This window comes from Phyllostomus discolor, chromosome 11 (assembly GCF_004126475.2).
Source record: "Phyllostomus discolor isolate MPI-MPIP mPhyDis1 chromosome 11, mPhyDis1.pri.v3, whole genome shotgun sequence".
Classification (NCBI taxonomy): domain Eukaryota; kingdom Metazoa; phylum Chordata; class Mammalia; order Chiroptera; family Phyllostomidae; genus Phyllostomus; species Phyllostomus discolor.
In genome coordinates this window covers 80,215,714-80,237,812 of record NC_040913.2, presented here as the reverse complement: position 1 = coordinate 80,237,812, position 22,099 = coordinate 80,215,714, and the positions used below count along the sequence as shown (strand labels likewise).

At 45.1% G+C, this 22,099-nt stretch overlaps 1 protein-coding gene across 3 annotated transcripts in view; it reads right to left on the bottom strand.

Moving 5' to 3' along the window:
• Positions 1 to 2,958: 2,958 nt before the first annotated feature.
• The window catches only part of TRMT9B (tRNA methyltransferase 9B (putative)), a 48,576-nt gene continuing 29,435 nt past the window's right edge, over positions 2,959 to 22,099 (bottom strand). For all 3 annotated transcript variants that reach the window (XM_036011669.1, XM_036011670.1, XM_028526917.2), the window contains 3 exons: positions 17,389 to 17,543; positions 14,349 to 14,522; positions 2,959 to 10,907 (listed from right to left, as the gene is read on the bottom strand). In XM_036011669.1, the coding sequence (XP_035867562.1) occupies positions 9,874 to 10,907; positions 14,349 to 14,522; positions 17,389 to 17,542 (1,362 nt within the window). In that variant the 5' untranslated portion in view covers position 17,543 and the 3' untranslated portion in view covers positions 2,959 to 9,873. The remainder of the gene's footprint in view (positions 10,908 to 14,348; positions 14,523 to 17,388; positions 17,544 to 22,099) is intronic.

The window sequence follows — 22,099 nt, the reverse complement described above, 5'->3', positions numbered from 1 at the left end:
AAGTGTGAACGTGACTTTTTCAGAGATGCGAGCGGGGAAAGAAGCTAGAGTCTTTCTCCAGCTTTAATGCCCGTCCACAATGGCTGGGGATGTTGCTAACAGGCAGGTTCTGATTCTGTGGTTCCAGGTTCCCAGGTGAGGTGGGTGCTGCTGGTCAGAGGACCACACTTTGAGTGGTTAGGCCCCAGGCTGACTGAAGTGTGCAAGCGTGACGTGTCCAGGTGTTTTCAGTGAACACCATATGCAGGTTGGTGCGGAGAGTTGGGGGAGGGGGCGGTGAGGGCGCTCCGGCTATAAGGAGGCCTGTGAGCCAGAGGAGGACTTGGGGCTCTGGGAGCCCAGCTCCCAGCTGCCCCTGCACACCAGAGCCGACTCAGCAGTGGAAGATCTGAGTGGGTCCTGCTCACTGCTAGGTCCTAGAAGCTCCAGAGGCTTTTCTTATCTGCAGCTGGACCGAGACCCACTTCTGCCAGCAAAGGAGAGCCCTGGGAAGGTTTTTAAAGCAGGCTTGCAGGCTGGGTGATTGACAGCCACAGGGAGGGACAGGGGATGAAACGGCAGAGGAGGAGGCCCAAGTTCAGCCTAGCGGGGAGCTTGGGGCATTTCCCTTAGCTGCTGCATGAACGTGGACGAGGAAGCTGGACCTGAATGGATGAGATTGCCTGGCCCGGTGAGGAGAGAGCCAGGTTCTAGAAAGGTGCTTCTCTGGGCTTGAGATGTTTCCCAGGGACGTATGGCCTAGTGCACACTTCGCGTCCCTGGGCTGCTGGAAATGCATGGGACCACCAGCCTGTGCTGGGACAGAGGAACCCGAGTGGGCACAGTGAGGGTGTGAGGGCGAGGATGACGAAAACCAGTGCAGACACATCCCAGGTTTGCCCAGACCTGGTCTGGACCTGGTATTAGTATTTTAAGTGTATTTTTTATTTTTTGTTTTTTTCCTCGTCTCTCTCTGCTCGATCCCTTGGTATAGGAGTTAGAACAATGGGTAAAAAAACAAAACGACAAAATAAAATTTGTCTTCTTGACACCCTACATTTTAGAGAGATGACACCCACGACCCTGAGTCGGTCACACCCCCCCATTCAGTTTAGTTTTCGGCTCCCAGGGTTATTTTTGTCAAATGCACGTGCAATATTTTGAAGTTGTTCAAATTCTCTCCACATTGCAACAGTCGATAGCCTTAAGTATTCCAAGGTAGCATTAGCAGCTAAAGATCCCAATTGCAGTCCCTTACGGCCTCTGAACGTATTTAATAGTCCCAAAAGATCCGCGTTCATCAGTCCTCCACAGGTTACAGTCTTATCTCCTTTCACTTAAGTATTAATTCTCTTTGTTATCACCAAACTCCTTCTGACTCTGAAACAGTTTTCCCTGGGCGATGTAACAACTTGCTTTGACAGCCTCGAGTTGTTTCTGCACAACGAAATTTGTCTGAATTGCTACCCACTTACCAACTTGTTAGTGCCCATCAGCGTGGACTTCAAAGTCAGTGTGGGTGGGTTCTGTAAAGACTTTAACCGGGAATTAGGGCAATGCTGACGTCACAGGTCAGCAGCGGCTTTCATTCTCCAGCAGGGGGCGCCCTCGTTCCGCTTCCTGGGGAGGCCTCCTGGGCACGGTTCCTCCGCGGGGGCTGCACTGTTTGTGGCAGGCTTCGCAGCCTCCCGGGCAGCCAGGTGGGGACGTGGGAGCCATTTTTCCGTTTTCTTCTCCCTGGCTCTCCTCCCATTCCAGTGGGTTCTAGCTTGGCTCTGCGTGCACCGTGCGTTCATTTCTAAACCTCCTGTCCCCGCTCCTGTGTCTCCACCACCCTGCTGCAGCCACCTCTCAGTGCCCCTCCCCACCCACACCTTCGCTGGGTTCCTTAATCTTTCTGAAGCACCTGCTCAAAAAGCTTCAACTGTCCTTTTTTTTCTTATTAATTGGAGAGAATAAATCGTGGGTGATTCAGGAACATTTTTAATTGCTAATACTTCGAGTAGCAATACCCTAAATTTAAAGGGTTGTAGGGTGGTGAAGACGTTGAAAATCAACGTGGGGCAGTAGAATTGGGGTGATTTCCCTTGAAGATGGGGGCTGAGCCGGTGGCTGCAGTGTGACAGAGATCTGGATGCGTGCAAAGGGCCACAGCTTCCCCAAGGAGCACAAACAATGTGGCGTGGGGAAGAAAACAGGTTTGGTGCTGGTTTGGGCAAATCCCTCCTCCTTGGAGTCACTGGCAACTGAGGGCTCTGGCAGCTCAAACCCCTGGCGGTTTTGCACCTACCGAGCCTGGCCAGGGGTGCACCTTCGTCGGGGGACCTTCTGGGGACTCGGTGGGGAGTGACCGGTACAGTAATAAGGCAGTACTAAAGTTGACAGTTTACTTCTGATTCCAACCATGTAGGAAAGTGTAAAACCTGCAAAAAGAAAATCTGTTAAGCAGATAGCTTTTAAGCTGAATCTCTGCTTGGATATTTCAAAAATGGAAGATGAACACAAAGATGGAAGTCTTAAAGACAAGAACTAGTGTTTTTAAACCGACAGATCTTCTGCCAGCGAGCACACAGCACGAGACTGAGGTTTCATCGATTCTTTCCGAAAGACTGACACAGGGTCTATTTCGTTCGTTGTCGGTACTGTTCATTTTTGTCTCCCAAGCAGCCCCTGTGAGGGGCAAATAGATGCTTGGGGAGATTCTGGAGCTCCTCCCTCCCAGGGAATGGGTGGCAGGTGCGGTCAAGGCGGCACCACGCCAGGCCCCGTCATCTGCTGGGAGGCAGCCCTGCTGAGCTGTTAGAGCCACAGCAGAGCCCACACCCCTCCCCCCCAGCCCTGCTGCACACCCAGCTCCCACAGTGAGCTGGCAACCTGCAGGTGGAAAAGGTCAGCAAAGATAATGGATGCCCTGTGGCACGCGTACACAGAAACTGCATTCATCAATATTAGAACCGTATTTTCTCACACAGCCACCTTCAGATTGTCTGCTACATCTTTATTCATCTTAAAAGATGTTTTTGTCAATAATATTCCTTTATCAACCCATTAAAGACAGTCTATTATTAAATGGCTAGTTTGGTTCCCTTTAGACAAAGGTAACAATTCCGATATGGATGTGCCCGGTTCTGTGGATAGATAAGCAGAGGGGACAGGCTGAACCGGTAGAGGGCGGCACCTGTCCGGTGTCACTCAGAGTGGAGACCAAGGGCAACACTCTGCTCACCAAGTAACGTTTCTGAAAAGTGCAGTACGTACAACTTCAATAAGCTATGTAATACATTGCACAAGCACACAAATTACACCACTGAAATAATTATTATTACAAAAAATCCTAACATCATCGGTTGATGCAAATAAAATATGTTTGAATGTCACCACAGTAGAGATATTTTACATCAATTTGTGCTTTTGAAACTATTGCTAGCTTCTCCTGGGAAAAGCTAAAGTAACTGTACACTGTAGGAAAACATGAAGAGTTTTTGTACTTTCGATAAAAAAAATACATGTCAACACCAGAAAAGCCACCACAACACTTAACAATCATCTTTGAATTTCTGTAAAACAACAACAAAAAATCAATTCAATGAAATACAGTTTTATGGTAATCGCTGATTTAATGTTTTGACAAGAGGGTAAGAGGCCTTCTTTCTCTTGGTCAATAACAACAGCCAACACCAGATGTCTAAGAATATATATAATTTACATCATACATATTTAAGAGAACATCTGAAGAAAATGGGACAGTTTTCATGTATATATTCAAAGTGTCTCAGAAATTCCACTGGGGTCTGTATCAGTGAGATTTAAGAAGTGCCAGGGTTTGTATAAATAGAGTAGAAAAGCAGTCTTTTACTAATGTGCTAAATACGTGAATAAAAAAGAAATGGAAGCAGTGTGATTAGCTCACTAGAGAAATGCCTATCATTCAACAAAATTCCCTGCCAGGCGGCCGTAAATATTAACATAACTTCTTCAAGGAATTCAACCTTCAACACTGGCTATGGGTGAGCTGCTGGGACCCACTGTCTTTCCTCTCTGGTGGTAACAGCCAAAGAAAAATAAATGTTCCGTGTAGAGAAAATAAATTGTTTCATGGGGATCCCTTAATAATTAATTGGGTTGGAGGAAACTTTACTTTTCTCAGCTTTAGTTGAAGCAAACACAAAGTGTGTATGTAATTGTCGAGTGAGGGGTCCGTGGAATTGGTCACACAGATTCTATGACAGTTCAGATCCCACCCGGACAAAGTGGTTGCTCGTGCATTCAGTGGGGAAGACGCAGAGCTACGGGGGCCAGAATGTGTGTTAGAACTGAGACGACGCCCATCCCTACCAATGGTCGTCACATACTGTGGGACCAGCGGGGAAGCCCAAATAGGACGATTCGGTATTTTCTCTGTGCTTAGCTTTCTCAGGTTTCTGTGTCTGTGTTCTCCGTGCCATGCCTAACGCTTTCTGTTTGCATTATAATTTTAACTCTTGGTTGGTGAAGAGTTCTTTTTAAAATACTCTCACCCCAGTTCTGTAGGTAATTGAGGTGGCAAATACAGACTCTCGAATACCAAACCATTACCAACTGAAATGTGGAATTAAGATTGGGATGGGAGGAGTTGAGCATTCTGGTTTGGGGGCTGCCGATGCTTCTATAACCCGCTTCCATTCCTGTGGTTTTTCCATCTGTTGGATGGGTGTATGATAGCACTTAATCTCACGAGACCTTGGACTTGACGAATGAAGCCTGTTTTCTGCCCTTTTTCTTTGGAGAACGACTGCAATGATGACATCTGAAACCCAAGTTTATATCTAGGGAATGTGACAACTACCCGTCACGGTGTAATTCCTAATGAGTGCACTGTTTAAGACGGCAGATTGCAGGACAGAAAAAACTGCAGTGCCATTGCAGGAGATGAGGCAGAAAATAACAGAGTCAGTTTACGAATGGCCTCCTAAGGAGTGTGAGTTCTGCTCTATCAGACGCGTCATTTGCTGAAGTGTGTTCCGCAGAATGCTGGTGCTAGAGGATGTTAATGTGTCTCGGGCAAACTTGGTAAATTCAGTCCAAGTTTACTTTATTTAAGTCCAAGGCCTTAAATATGCTAACGTGCATTGTGACTTCCTAAAAGGGTGTTTTGTCTGTTGCTTTTCTCAAACTAGACAATGTAACTTGGTGGTATGTATGTAACAAGCATGAAGACTGTGCCAGCTGGGCCCTTGGAGTTAATTCTAACCTTCTGTGTACACACAACACAGCTGATACTCGCTGCCTGACATCCTACGTCACCGGGAACTCACAGGTTCCGTAAACAAGTAGAAGGAGTGAAATGCCTGAACAGCCCTCAAGGTAATACGGTTTTTAAAGGATTGAAGATTTGGAGAAAAGTGATCACACAACATTTTGCAACCAAGACTATTTTTTTTTCATTGAAGTCAAACTGAAACAGACTTGCAAATTTAAAAAATAAATATAAAAGATGGGGGAAAATATGTCAGGGATGGCTATTATTGTCTAGCTGCGTAATCATTGCTTAATCTCGCTAAAGCTCATCTGTAAAGGGGATAACCACACCTCGGAAGGCTGTTATCATTTGTTTGGTCCTGTGGCTGGGGTACCTGGGGTTGTGGCTGAGAGCGCGCCTGGGTGTCAGACTGCTTGGGCTCGAGTCTCAGCCCTGCCCCTTCCTACACGTGTGATACAGGCTCTGGACGTGATTGTGACGTTGGGAGATTTAAATTCTTTCTGCCTCGGTCTTTCTTATCTGCAAAATGGGGACATAAATATGCTCACCTCGGAGGGCTTCAGTGAGGTCTACAGGTAAAACCACTGTTAGATATTTAAGAAAAGTTACCCACTGTTATTGATACAGTTCAAATTTTCTCCACAGTAGGAGAGAAAAGCTCCAGGCTGCCCTAATTAGCGCTTTCCAGACTGCTGCTGCTTGGCCAAAGATTCTGTCCCATCCCCCTGCCTCCTAAAGAGTGGGCACTCACAGCTCAAGCACACTTTTTTTTTCCCTTTTAATGGTTTCATTTCTTTTTTAGTGAGAGGGGAAAGGAAGGGGAAAGAGATGGGGAGAAACATGGACCTATTGCCTCTCCCACTCACCCCCAGCTGGGGACTTGGCCCAAAACCCAGGCAAGTGCCCTGACCGGGAATCAAACTTACAACCTTTTCGTTCACAGGCCAGTGCTCAGTCCACTGAGCCACACCAGCTGGGGCCTCATACTTCACTTGTAAGCTTCCCCGAAAAGTTCATCAGCTACTGAGTTAGCCCCTCTGTCCTGCTTCAAACCCATTTATTTATTTACGCCCCCTACCCCCCAATGCTGATGCTGTTTGTGGCCATTAATGTGCTAGTATGTCGATATTTCCAGCTAATTTAGAGTTGGATTGTTTTCTCTCTGGATTACCTCTGGTTTTTGCCCATTTCATTGACACTTGGGTAATATGCAGAGGAATTCTTGACATTCAGAATTTGGAAGGACACAGGAAGGCAAACTGGAGACACGAATCACACACCCTCCTGCTTCCGGATGAGTGATGAGAAAGGGAGACCCACATGATGCCCAAGACGTCTGCTAGATGGTTCGCTAGTTGCTACAACAGGCTGGTGTCATTTCATCACTATCGTGACAATTTTAAAATAATTTAAATAGGCCTCTTGTGTGGTTCCCACCATGACATTACTTTGATTGCATCCTTCGTCCACGTTAACGTACTTTTCCCAAGTCATCTGACTGTTTATATGGAATTCCTCAGATAAGCCAGTGAGACATCAACAAGCCAGCAAAGGTTTTCAAAAACATTCCGATAATCCCCCACACACTCCCCTCTACTTCACATTGTGGGACTCTTACGGGACAGCAAGCACAAGAGAAGGGACGGGAAAGACACTGTTTGGGCCAGCACTAATAATGGAGCCCCAAGTTTTCTAGTTACTTCAGATAGAGCTGCAAAATCCATAATCAGGTTAAGGCAGACTGAACACTCACAAATAGCCTGTGTATGTTTAAACTCACTTATGACTTGTTTTTCCTTCTGAGGACAGCTTTAAAAGTGAGCAAGATTTTCAAGTGATTGAGATATTCATATAGGTTTTTCAATGGCTAGGCATATATATTGAAGATCTATGATATTTTGGATATATATCCAAAGGCAGAAGTTAGATTTAAGAGTGCTTTTCACATCAATATAGCAAAAAGACGTTATCCACCATAGCATTAAATATTTGCATACAAAATAAGGTCTGGATGCATAGAATTCTTGTACTTAGCAGATGAAAAGAGACAACAAACACATAATTATCAACAACTGGACCTAAAATACCAAAACTCAGCAAACAACTAGAACAGGGCCTGGCTGGCGTGGCTCAGTGGATTGAGCACGGGCTGCGAACCAAAGCATCACAGGTTCGATTCCCAGTCAGGGCACATGGCTGGGTTGCAGGCCATGGCCCCCAGCAATAGCACATTGATGTCTCTCTCTCCCCTCACTCCCTTCCCTCTCTAATAAATAAATAAATAAATAAGATCTTTGGGAAAAAAAACTAGAACAGGAACAGAATTAGAGAAATGGAGATCACATGGAGGGTTATCAGTGGGGTGGGGGGGGGAGAATGGGGAGAAAGGTTACAGGGAATAAGTAACATAGCTGGCAGGCATAAAATAGACAGGGGCAGGTTAAGAATAGTATAGGACACAGAGAAGCCAAAGAACTTATATGTAGGACCCATGGACATGAACTAAGGGGCGTGGGGGATGCTGGAGGGTGGGGGGATGCACGTGGAGGGGGATGCAGGTGGAGGGGGGATAAACAGGAGAAAAAAATTGGGACAGCTGTAATAGCACAATCAATAAAATAAACTTAAAAGAGAAAAAAATGTGAGAGCTATTATGCAAAGTGAGAGTTTTTTTAAGTTACAGCCCTGTCCAGATTACGTGACAACGTCTCTGCCAAGAACCATGCCAGAGAGTATTTCATACAAAGCGGGGTGTGTGTGTGTGCAGAGGCTGCTCATCCAGGCTACCAGCTGAAAGCCGTTCTGGAGCGGCCTAGGAAACTGAGAGCTGTGTGAGTGGTAAGCTGCCACCAGAAAGGCCTCCAGCAGACTTCTAGCAGCAGGGCTGGGATTCAAGACGCATCTGACGAGAGGCTTCCGAGCGGGAAAACATCCACTCGTAACCAACAGGCCATCAAACCTTCATTGTAAGGGCTTCTCTGAGCATCTTTTCTTTCCGCCAATAAAACCACTTATACTCGTGGTTGACTGTCCTAATTTAAGAAATGGAAGACGCTAAATTAATTTTTAATTGACACCCCACTTCTACGCCTGTTTCCATCGTCCCTCTGATGCAAACTATGCGCCGAACAACACAAGTCACGTCTCGTTTCCACCAGACAACCTCAGGAGCCAAGCAGGGGGTGAGGCAGGCTTATTTTAGAGCCAAAAGAGAGTTGTAAATACTGTTAATTTTCAGCTAAGCATGAAAACCAATTCTTTAGGTTTCTTTGAAAGTACCATTATTTTTTAAGTTAGAGCACAATCAGTGAAGGAAAGAAGAAACCAAAACCAAAGGAAATCTTTTACTATTTCAGTTCACTTCAGTGGAAAATAGGACAAGAATTGGATTTTCACCCAGGATTATGACGGTCCGTAAAGTGGAAGGCTTCTGTCCAGGGTGGGCTCTCTCCTCCTCAAGGATTATCTGAGGCTGTATTCCTGGGTCAGTTTATTCCGCTTCTCTCAGCTCTCTGGTCCCGCCCTCATTATGTCTGTGTTTCAGGACCAGTGACACGGATTTAAACAGCCCCCTGGTTCAGTCTAAACAGAGGCAGTGGCCACACGATGCCAATCTATTTGTCCATAAAGTGGCAGGAATTCAACCTGCAACTAATAGGACATGATTCTGCCTACATCTCTAATAAAACTAACAAAATGTGGTTACTTTCCAAAGGGTAAATGATTGGATGCTAATTTTCAAAGTGCAACAACTGACTTTCCCACCAAGGCCGACTGTCTTACCCCTTAACAGTCTATTTACATTGAGTCCAAACAGGGCTTCAGCCAGACTCCCATGTCCTGCACCTCCCTTCAGGCTGTGAGAAAACCGTCATTCTCAATGAGAGCTCCTCATTCGTCAATCTTGGTCTTATCAGAACTGGACGTTCTTGCCTCTAATAAGGTCAGGAGAATACCAACTTCAAACACCCATAGAGACCACTCTCTACATGCTTAAAAAGGCCTTAAAAACTCTGAGATTGTTAACCTCATTATTTACTTATCTTGAGGCAAGTTTATCCTTTCAAAAAGTCCCGTAACACCTCTTGTCTCTCTCTATGGTTCCTCACCTTTCTGCAGACTTTGAGGCAAGGCCTTGGCCACAAAACAACTGATTACAAGGTTCACTTTCCACCTGTTGAGTGAAAGGAGGTTTACCTGTTTGCTGGCAAATCGATCTAAATTATAATCCGAAAAGCAGAAATTACCCCCCTAACTTTACAAAATGTTGTTTTCAGAAGGTACAGTTAAAAACAGACTCTTTTAAAATTAGTTTATCATACTAAAAAAAAACAATATACATGTCATCTCGTAATAATTTCATCTTTCAGCGTGAAAAAAAACCAAACCGTGCTGAGGTTCGTTGTGCGTTTCTTCTTCAGAGCTCTCCTAGCAACCTGTCACCACAAACACCCTTCGGGAAAAGCTCCAGATGCCTGCTTCTGTGTTTACCCGAAGTTTAAAAAGATGACCAATTCATGGTCTCTACAGAAAAAAGCATAAATGGGTAAAAAAAAAAAAAAAAGAGGAAATAAAGAAACTGGAAGCCAATGCAGGTAACCATCCCAGACCCGGCGAAAAGCACGTGGTTCATGCGCCGAGTCCGAAACGAGCCGTCAGTCGCGGCTCTCCTTCTTCTCCGCGATGACGCACCAGTTCCCGTGATCGTTCCCGGAGCTCAGGACCTGGAGCTCGGACACGCTCTCCGCCAGCAGGCCGCAGAGCTCGCCTTCTCGAAACACGTGGTAGTAGCGCATAAAGGCTCTGGAATCCCGAACGTCTGGCTGCCGTCCTTCAACAGAAATTGCGTCATCCGGGATGGAGTCTGTGGACCCGGCTGCAGAAATCCTTCTCAATATTTTACCAGCAGAAGGGTCTCCTTCTTCTAAGTCACCTGCGGCCACACGCTTCTCCTTAGTGTCGCTGCTACCCAGAAAACTCCCACGGCCATTTCTCCCAGTTTCCCCTTGATGGTCTCCATTTAGGTGTCTCCTTGTGCCTGGTGCTCTCAGCCACTCCGAATGTTTTTGAGAAGTTTCCAGAAACACGTCCTCATCTAAGTTCTGCTCTCTTGCTGCTAAGGGCTCTTGGCGACCCAGGTCTAGATTAGACTGGCTGGAAGGCTGGACTGATACGGCACCAGCAGCCCGAGCTTCTGTGCTTTTCAAGGGTCTCGCGCTTTCAATTTGCTTCCTCAGTGTTGACTCGTCCAAAGATCTGGAGCAAAACCAGGAGCGAAAAGATTTTCCTAACGCATTATAGAATCCATTTTCTCCCCCACCTCCCTTAGAAATAATTGCACAGCAGGTTCCAGCCTCAGCAGGTTCGTAGTCCACGCTGCGGGACCGCTTCGAGCCACATCGCTCCTTAAATCGAACGGAACAGCTACACTCGGTGCAAGGAGGGAGGCAGGGGTGGCTCCTCTCTGGGCGTCCGCACTGCTTCTCCCTCCCAGGCTGGCTGGGGTCGGAGAGGAGCCGGGAGCACAGGGCCCTGTTCCACGGAACCAGCACGTCTTGCTTCTCGAAGTGCCGGTTCTTTTGCTCCATGGCCCAGACATAAATCATCAGCTGGCCTCCAGGCACTAGGACTCGGGCCATTTCTTTTATTGCTCTGATTCTTCTTTGCTTTGTAGAAAAATGATGTATAACTGACAAAAGAAGAAACGAGATCTCAATGTGTATACGCGTACGCAAGCCTACACATTTATGTACTAGTGTTGTCCATATAACGGTGATGTGACTTTGACATGTAGTAGAATCTTATTTCCTACAGGACAGGGCACAGGGTGAAAATGGCACAGGCCTGGAGAGGCATGATTTTTCGGTTTGACTCGGGTAATGAGCAGACAATGGATCTTGGGAAACTGTTTAACTTCTATGGATTTTAAGTCTCTTCATATGACACCTAGAATGAACAACGTGTAAAATCTCTTCCAGTTCCACAATCTTATGGGTTTTGTTAACTAGAGGATGACAACGTGAATTAATAGAAATGTGCAAGGAAGCACTAAGTTAGGTAAGTGTTCCTACTAGAATTCTATGAAGTAATTCATTGCTTTAATGAAAGGTTGATACCCCTAAAGCACTGATTAGTGTTCATAAAATTAATAAAGCAAATAGAAGTGGAGAAAAATGTTGAAAACTGTTTTTCTGTTTATAGGGTAAAAATAAGCCAGCCAAGCTCAAATGCAAAAATAAGCCAGCCAAACTCAAGTCCAAATGATGGCTTATCATTTTGAATGAATAATGTTAATGTAATGTAAAGTGGTTGTGTATATATTTTAAAAAGTCACCTTCCAGGTCATCCTTTTTGCTTTCAATTCCTGCAAAGTCAGAGTCAAGCAGGACTGCCTTTGTCTAATCGGAACTTTTTATCACAAATACTTAGAAAGTGTTTGTCTGTAGCACCTCAGGGAGTGTAATCACGGTACTATGCTAAGAGAAAACATGGACTTATTTTCCCACACACGGGCCCATCCGGTATCTCAGGTAGGAAGTCATTCAGAGGGAAATCTGGACACTGTCGCTTGTGCATGTGAGTTACCAGGGAGAAAGGGAGCCCGCTCCTGTAGCCCTCCTCCCACTCCAGCTATGGGTAGTGGTTTCAGACAAATGCATCCCTGGAGTTTATACTTGCTACCGAGAGATGGTAACCATCTGAAGTGAGATCATTACATAAATTAAGCTGCCAAAGGAAGATCGCCCAACAGACACCGTTTGTGTTGCTCTCAGTCAGGGGTTCGTTCCCGGGAGCAGCACGCAAACCCTGGGACCGGGCAAGAAGCGTTGGAAGCCTGAGGCAGGAGGCTGATGTGAGTGCGAAGAGCAGGACCTTGGTGTGTGCTGTCCTCCATCCATCGGTGGCTACCTGGCGACCTCTCACCAGTAGTCACTTTAGTTCTCGAGGCTTTGGAGTGTTCCCCTCAGTCCCACCCTCAAAGAAGGAGCCCTTTACGGAGTTAGTCTGAGAGCATACGCTTCTCTGCTGAGCTGTAGATGCACAGAATCCATGAGTTTGGCGTAAAGCCGGGTTTCTCAGCCTCAGCAGCACTGCTGACACTCGGGGGCAGAGCACCCTTCGTTGTGGGGCCCACCCACTGGATGAGAGTAGTGCACACACACACGCTCAGTTGGGACGACGAGAAAAGCCTCCCGACACCGACAAGTGTCCCCGGAGGGTGGGGGCAACATAGCCCCAAGAGGAGAACCACCGACACAAAGTGAACAGTTGACACTATTTTAATACACTGGTGCAAATTTTTATATAATTTTTGTTGAATCATTCTTTTTATTTCTGGACTGTTCTAAAAGTAGAAAGAGTGTTTCGTAATCGGTCAGTACCACAGAAGAAATGTATAATTAGGTCTGATGCTTACCTCTCACATTATTATTAAGAGACATGGGAAAGCAAAAACATATTTCTTCACGTTAAGCAAAAAAAGCAGCATACAGAATTCTAAATAGGAAAGTAAATGTGTATGAACATAGGAGATGGTCTACTGAAATTTCTTAGTTCTAAATGGGAAACTCAGCAGGAAAATAACTCCATCACATTAATTTACAGCTACAGTTCATAAAGACACAGGCTGTGTTTCCACTCAAGGGAACATTTTTAATCACAAGTTGATAAGCTGTATGCTCCATTTCCTCTGGGACAAGGTAGGAGACTTCAGCTGGAAGTGGGGGATGGGCTGGGCCCCAGACACACAGAGCATTTCCCCAAAGTGGGGAAGCTGGTCGGTATCCCTCGCCCAGGCCGGTGGCTCACTCAGCAGCCCAGCCCGGACGCAGGTGGCCTTGCAGACCCGGAACCTAATGTGAGCTCAAGACGGGCAAAGTGTCCTCTTCTCCGACCTCTCTCTGATTTCCAGGTTTTTAGGTAGAAACCAAAAACCAAAAACGTCCTTTCTACTCAAGATTCTAAGGATTGTCTGGTATCACCTGATTCCACAAGAATCCCTCCTCTTAGTACTGACAGCCAAAGTGAACTGAACAGTTTCAACTGCAAAGAAGTGGACTGACACAGAGCAGGTTTCCATGGCAACCACCTCCTGCCAGTCCTAACTAGTTCCAGGGTTATGGCGTCCAGGCCACACTATACAAAGATACAGTCCCTATCTAAGGCTGAATAAATCTGCTTCTCCTCTATTTCAGGAGGGAACTAAGAGTTTCATGCTGTGTTTTTTTATCGGGTCCGTGAGTTTTATATATGTTCATCTTGCTTTAATAAAGCTTGTTATATTCAAATAGATTAATTTTTAAAGTGTATTGGGGCAAATAATTTACTTTGTAAAAGATAGTTTGCTTTACAAAAGAATTTGCCATAAGATTCCTTTAAATAGCAAGTTTCCCAAGCATATTTAAAGACGGCTAACATATTACGTTTCAGGAATATGTGTCCTGAGTAAAATGAGCCTTACCTGTGTAAATTTCAGGCATAAAGTTTTGCTATTTTTTAAAAAAAAAATGACATGTGTATTTTATGGGCCCATTGGCTGGGAGGATATGAGAAGCGTATTTGCTTGATTTATGAGCAATCTCTGGCAGGTAGAGAGCTGAGAGGCCTTATAAAAACAATGCAATCTGGGGCCAGGTGGGGCTACCTTCCCCAGTGACTTGCATACCAGCAAGTGGCAGATTGGATGACGCATCCTTCCAGGTGGCATTCGTGCTACAGTATTCTGCTAACAAAGAGCACACTCATGGCCTAAAAAAGGTAATATGACTTCTAAAGGTCTACTCCAGGTTGGAAGATCTGGTTACACTGCAATATAACAAAGTATTCTTTTCAGTACATAAAATTCTTCTAATGCTTTCTTACTCATCAGTCAAAAAAATTGGAATGAGTCATCAAAAATAATACAATACCAGTTTGACAGCTTAACTAGTTTAAACAATTATATGTACTCCCAGAAGTACATCTGAGAGTAGTCAACTAACTCACTGAGTTGCAATATTTTAAAAAATGAGATAAAAGGAATTGCACAGACCTTTCCACAAAGAGTGGGTGTTGGGCCGTAAGAATGACCCCAACCACATAACATTATATTCCCATGGTGAAGAGTGAGTGTGTGACCCAGCGGTCTTACCTCCTATGGAGATGATGGCATCGAAGCCCCGGTCCCTAAAGGGGAGATTAAGGTTGTCACACACCATGACTTCACACCCTCGCCTCCGGGCAATCTCTACCAACGGCCCACAGTAGTCACAGCCCAGGACATGCACCTGGCTGTTCACTTTAAGATACTTTCCAGTCCCACAACCTGTAAGAGAAAAACTGTGTTACCTGCTGTCCTTAATGGAGACCGGGACACTGTCAGTTAGCCTGTCTCATGACAAGGACAGAAATTACTTTATACTAACTAACGAAGACAGAACGCAAGATGGGGGGAAGGGACACACAAAAACAAAAGAAAAGCCTTCTACAGCTCTTACATATTTTCATGTAGAAGAGGGACATTATATCCACAGGATGTAGCATGCTCACACACATACTGGCTGGCCCGTGGCAAGGAATGATAGGTCCCTGTATCCCAGGGACAGTGTCCAGTCTCTTCATGTAAGTGACTTCCACATACACATCTCATTATGTGCAGATCTACACATTATGGCATTAATTGTTGTGTGATCTCTCTGGACAGTCATATTGCTTCCTGGTCACATAAACTACTGCCAACAACTTTTAAATGGATATAAATAGAACAGGCTTTTCAAACATTTTAAAATTAACTTTGAATGAAAAAAGATTTCAACATCTTTTCATCCAACCTATTGTCAGTGCTAGGTTTTCAATGGTCTCACATGACCAAGTACATAAATCTCAGAAAGAACTAGTTTTTTCTTAAAGAGACCATTCTTGACTTCCACTTTCCAGTGGCAGAGACCCAAGTAATTCAGCATTTACACAGCCCAGAGATTTGGATCATCGGATCTCACTGATGTCACAGTGAAGAGGATTGTAACATGAGTGAGTAACATCCAGAAACAAAGCTCTCTGCCATCTAGTGCCTGGTATATTCTAGCACAGACGTGCCCTCTAGTTCCTTTCCAGAGACATTTGCAGATATCAACAGAGCTGATATTTGTACCTTCTGGAATGACTTATAGATTCTTATGCCTGATATTTTGAAAATATATGTACCAGTATTCAAAGATAATTAGTTTGCTGCTTCTGAAATACATCACACTTTTTAATAACTCCTTTTTAATATGTGTTGCTTGAAATTAGGAGCCACTCAAAGCATAATTAAGGTTCACTGATGCCAGCTGAGACAAAATGCCGAGCCTGGTCACCCACTCTCGTAAATGTGCAGGAAATAAATGAGAAGGTTTTTGATACTGCAGCAAGCACCGGTACCCAGGCATCCTGTCCTTTGCAAAACCTCATTAAATGCCAACCTTTCATCATTCTGAAGGGAGAGAACAGAAAGCGTCTGTCTGCAGGCTTACATTTCCTTCTATTTTGTATTCCCCACCACACACATTCTGTGCATTTCTGTACTTTTTGTTGGTGATTTCAGTTTAAAATTCAGCACCGTGCTGAAGTGCTGTCCAGGGTTCCCAAGGGCAGGAAGACTGAGATGCTGGCCTCACGGCAGCATGTGTTATAAATACACTTTGTTCGGGCATCATTACAGCTGTTGTCTGTGAGTTCGCTGTTAACGAGCCAACAATACATAGTAAATACGGTGTCTCTATACAGATACATACATGGAACAAGATTAGGTATTGACCAGTTTCCAAAAACATGAGCAGAGGCCCACAGGGACCTAACCCTGTATTTCCCCTAGGGGCTATACTCAGGATTCACTGAGTCACCGTCCACGGCAACTTTACAGAACACAAATACTGTGAATAATGACAACCAATTGCATTTTCTTTTATGATTTCTGACTTTTTTGGCATCATACCTGGAAAGGCCTTTTGTCTCTGAGAGCATATTTTATTCTCTTATTGTTTTTATTTTACCTTTTTAATTATTCCATTATTCTTTTAATTTTATTATTTTAAGATAATCTAGATGTCATCGCTCCCTTAATGATTTCATTTTCTTACACTCACTTCGGCGCCTCATTAGGAATTTCGGATATAAGGCATGAGAAAGTAGCCTGCGTACACACCACTGTCCTAAAGCCATGTGATGAATGGCTCCTCCTCTTACCAACTGGTTTCAGATCCTGGGACTTTGCTTAGATTATAGGCGGTAAGAGCTCCAAAGTCACTGTATTTTCTGAAACCAGATTTACTTTTAAAAACTGGCATGATAGAGATATTTTCAGACTCCTTATTTCTCCATGAAATGCCCCCCTTCCCCAAGTTCCACACCGCTTGCACCGTCTTTGATAAGCCAGATGCCCCGGGCACGTGTCTGTTTCCCTTACCAGCATGTAGAGAGAATGTCAAATGAGACAGAGTTTGTAACTACAGACTTATGACTCTTGTGGGCATAATCCTCATGCTATTGCTACAGAGTTGTTTTACGTGGGCAGGCCTCGTGGGCAGGCCTCAAGTGGGAATCCCAGAATGGTGTAGGCCTTGGGCTTAGATCTACTGGGCTTCGGTTCACCACTCGATTCGGAAACAAACTGAGCCAAAATCTTCCAGGCAAGTCAGTGATTACAAAGACATGATCTACCTAAAGATAAGCTCTAATAATGAAACACCCACAGAATAGTTAAGGGGAAAAAATCCATGAGATTAATTAAGAGGTTATAGGAAATCTATATAATTATAATTTCTGCATTTTCTGTGGAAGGCATGAAAGCCACTCAAGGTGCACCACCAGACCTTGTATTTACAAATGTGACTATCTCTAAGTTTAAAATCGTCAGTTTCACAAGCAGTTATTTCCGTCCTGATTCAGTCAACCCATGCCAGGTCAATTTTGTTGAAGGATGTGGACAAAAGTCCTGAAAAGATCGCCACTATCTAAATGCAGATCTGAGGACGTTTCCTACTTTCCGATTTGACCGTGCGAATTTCTGCTATGAAGAGAATGGGCTGGGTACCGGCATGCCAAGGGCACCACTTCAGACTGCTGACTTGAGCAAAAATGAACACTGGATCTGAACAGGAAAGACACGACGGGACGGGACGCATTTCGCACTGCGCGCCGCAGGCCTGGGTTACCTATGTCAGCGATGAGGCTGCCGGGCTTCTGCTCCTGCAGGAACTGGCGCACGCGGGGCCAGGCTTTGCTCTGCAGGTCGCTGAAGTAGGGGGCGGTGCTCTCGTACACGTCGTGCACGTGCTGCTTCTCCAGCCGGGCGGCTTCAGGGTCCATCCTGGGGAGACAGGGCCGCCGCTGGGTGGTGAAGGAGGAGGCAGGTTGCCTAAGACGGGGAACCTACAGCTGCCAGAGGCTGTGCTGGTCGTACACTTGACGAGAGAAAAACCGAACCTGTCATCTCCCCACAGGTGTCCAAAGACTAGAAAATGCTTAATTTTTACCTGCAAGTCTTCAGAAAACAATGGTTTGGGGAGGAGCTAGTCATTCTCACTTCCTGTGCGAGAGCGGGTCTCGTTTGGGAAGCGTATACCAACGGTTCACTTGGATACAATCGTTCTGGTGCCAAACAGCTGTTAAAAATTCATAATACGCCGCTCACCGCTCCAATCAGTCACAAGGTCCTATCGATTCTACCTTTCTAACATCCCTGGAACCCAACCATTTTCTATATTTGTTCTGATTCTATTTTAGTAAAGGTACTTATTTCTTGCCTGAATTACTTCAGCAGCCTGTAAATAGGTGTTTTTTCACCCTTCAATCCCTTTCCTCAATTCTGCCACAACTATTTTTATAAAACATAAATCTAATTGTCTTGCTTCCTATCTCAGACTTCTTCAAAGGCATTCCATAGCATGTCTGGTCCAGTTCAGGTACCTCAGGAGGGCATGCAAGTCTCTTTCTGATCTGGCCTCAACGTGCCTCTAGGGGCCATTGCTCGCTATCCACTGTGGGGGAGCTTTGTCTGCAGGGCCCCCCCAACTGCCACAGATGAGAATAAGTCTACCAAGACATGATCTGCTTGGGGAGGAAAGGTGGCCGATCTCTCACAGGAGAAGGGCCAAGAGCCTTTTCCTCAATGGCATTTATTGGGTTCGTTTACACAGGAATTCAGGTAAAGCTCATTACTCATTGCTGGGAAGTAAAGATCAAATAACAAGGAACTCTGAGGCCCTATTTTGAGTCAGGGTCGGATAGCTAAAGAGCCGTAAATCTTTGAGGAACAAACTTACTTCTTCCTTGGACCCTTATCATTTAATTGAGAGCATTCTAAACAAAGCAGGTTTCACAGGATTTTACATATTCTTTCTTAGGCCTAATCACCTGGGGAACCTGCCCTTTCCAGCACAGAGCTGCACCACCCTCTGTCATTGTTTCCGGCTTAGGTGGAGCAAGGGAAGTAAGGCAGCCAAGAGATTAGGAGATTTTCTCGCAGACAATGAGGACTGAGGCCATGTCAAAGCTGAGGGGTGAGGGTCCATCACCTCCTTTTGCTGTAGCCCCCAAAGTCCTTCCTTGGAGGCCTCCCACATACTCTTGCCTGTCTTAGGTCGTTCCCCCCTTGGGGAATCTTACCTGTCATTGGCTAACCGACCAAGCATTGGGGGCCAGTTATGGATGAAGTAAAAGATGCAGAACCTGAGCTCCTGCCAGGGAGATAAGCTTGTGTCTCCTTGGTGGCTTACTGTCCAAGGTCGTTCCCTCAGCCTTAGCCTTGGCGGGGGTTACAGCTTCTGATACCAGGCAGGGAGGTTCCCAACAATCCACCGCCAGCATCTGCGGTTCCGCAGGTGCCACACACTCCCCAGCAGCCGGGGGCCTGCGCAGGCGCTGTGTTTGTCCCACTACCTTCTGTTCGTTCTCGGCACAGGCATCACCGGAAGGCCCTCCCTGACTTTCCATGCAGGACAAGGGCCATCAGAAAGGAACAGGAGAAGTACAAGAGCAGGCCTCAGGGGCCTCCGCTGTTTGGGGCTTAATCTTTTCATTATTCTCCTGTGGCCCGCAAGTGAGGAGTAGCCCAGGGAAGCAGCTAGGTGCTCAGACTGTAGCTCTTGACAAATCAGTATGAAAGTAAGTCCAGTCATAGGAGAATCCATCTGGCCCTACAGGTGCAGATGGGCGAGTTCAGCCCTGCCCCTGGTGCTCCTGTTGCATCCCATGGGCACCTCTCCATACTATGGAAATACCCTGTTTCTCACCAACGTTAGCATCCGATTCACTGCTGACTCTTGCTTAAAACAATCATCACTACAATTATCATCAAGTGCTAACACAGTAGTCTCTCCACATACAGTTTTGCTTTCTGAGATTTACGTTACACGTGGTCAATGACAGTCTGAAGATATTAAATGGAAAATTCCAGAAATAAAGTCCTTAAGTTTCAAATTATTCACCATTTTGAGTGGTGTGGTAAAATCTGTTGCCATCCCTCCACATCCTGCCCAGGACACGAAACACGCCTTGGCCCAGCACACGTACCTCCCTTCATCTCGTGACACAGGTGTGGTAGCATCTCACATCGTCATGAGAAGAAGGTGAGCTCAGTGCAAGAAGATATTTAGAGAGAAAGAGAGGCCACATGCACATAGCTATTATTACAATATATTGTTACAACTGTTACATTTCATTACTGTTGTTATTAATCTCTTATTGTGGCTAATTCATAAATTAATCTTTGTATGTACATATGTGTGTGTGTATGTATATGTAAACTTCTATCTGTATAGGAAAAACCATTGTACATATAGTGTTTGGTATTATCAGCAGTTCCAGGCATCCACTGGTATTACAGGGGACAACTGTATTCTAATTTCATCATTCCTTCTATTGCAAGAAAGAGCCTTTAAGGATTTACTCTTAAAACAAATTAGCAGTAACTTAAATTACCATGGACCAGCCCACAGTCCCAGCAAAAAATCTGGCAAACTCCTAACAGAGTACAAATCTCATTTGTGAAGCCTGTTAAAACTTCCACCCAAATTGAAACAGCTTATATTGCACCCTCAACTAGAATTTACAAAGTAAACATATGGCTGGCTCTAACTGCCTACACACGAAAAAAACCCAAAACACTGAGTGCTTTTCTTTTAAATCAAAATCTCAGGAGACTTAAGTCCGTTTAAATTTTTTCTCTTTAAGAAATCAATCAGGCAATACAATTTCAAGAACCCTAGAACAAATACATTTTCCTTTATCGTACTTGCAAATGTTAAGTGGCAATCAACAAAAATTCAATTTCCTTCCATCTGGCTCTAACTACAAGCTCAGAATTTGTAGTATCTGACTGAGCACACCTCAGAGAATTTACTCTAAGTCCTCTCCCAAATTGCCTGGCCTCTACCACAAACAAGTAACTTCAAAGAGTTATTTTAAAATGTGGGAACAATATAAATCCACTTTGTTTCTATTATATTTTATAGTTAAGATAATACACTGCAGAATAAATAGCTGACCATGAAAATGACTTGTAGCTAGGACTATCCAATGTGACACTTTTGAAACTCCATAGATTTAAGTTTCCTGCAACATTTTCCATGAGAATTATATAAATATAAGCAAATTCCTTATGAATTCAATAATGTAATTAAGCTAGTAAGACTCATACTGAAATAAAAGTGCAAGATTCCAGGAGAAGCTAGGGAGACAGGGTTTGGTTTAGCCAGCTTTCTGATCTGCGTGTAGTCAAATTCTAGGCCCTTGTAGCCAATGCCTTGTTGGCCAGTCATGTGAGAAGGGAAAATAATTTGAAAAATAAGGAGAAGTCACATAAAGTGATGCTCTGAAAATCTGGAGGCCCAATTTGGAGTTTATTTGAAGTGCAATAGAAAGGTTTTAAGTTAGTAGGTGAGTGGGGGAGCACCATGATTGGATTCACAATTTTCAAAGATCCCTCTAGGTATACCTAACTCTAAGTAGACTGGAGTACCTACCGTCTTTACTCGTTCAATCAAGTTCACCTTCTGCCTACTGACAATCTGTATCTTGCCCTCCCTGGGTGGGCATGAGACGTGGCCCTGGCCAATCATGGTATCCCATATTCCTGGACACAGTCTTTGATTGGTTCAGTGGTCAGCAGGTGATGAAAGGTGAGCCAATCAGAGTCCTTCCTCAAGACAGCTCAGTGGGGAGCTAGAGAAATGTTGGCCTTTCCTCTGGCAGCACTGGGAAAGATGTAAGGGACAGGCTGCCAGTGGCCATCTGTCTTCCACAGGGAAAATGCCTGCTTTTACGTGGAAGAAAATGAAGTCAAGAGAAGCAAACAGAGAAGAGAGGCAAACAGAGAGGGAAGCATAGTGTCCTGATTCCAGCACCTGGGACTAGTCCTCGCAGTCCTGGGAGCCCCTCCCTACCCATCCTGGCTCAGAGAGTCAATACATCCCCCGTCTGCTTCCGCTGGCTGGGGTTCCGACCTTACTTACCACCATGAGAGTCCTCTCCAGTCAGCCGTACTCCTTATATTCAGTGTTTTATTTTTGTGCTGTTATATGTCTAGCCTCTATGCCTTTAAGTACAGAAAGAAGGGGAGAGAGTGACAGGAATCTAACGGAGCACTCGGTGGCTCGGTGTGTCTCCCATGGACAGAGGAACAAGGAGAAGGACATCAGAAAGTGCTGCTTCTAACAGCAGGGCGGTCAGTAAGGAGACACGGATGTCTGGGGTTCCTGTGCTGGCACGCTCCCCCCGGCCTGACTCAGGCAAAGCTGTGTGGCTTGCTTTGGCCATTAAATGTGACATAAAAAGATGTGGATTATTCTTAGGCAGAAGATGTATGAGCTAATGTGTGGCTCTCCAAGTGCCCCTGGGTTCCTGGAAGCATCCACTTAGGTCCCT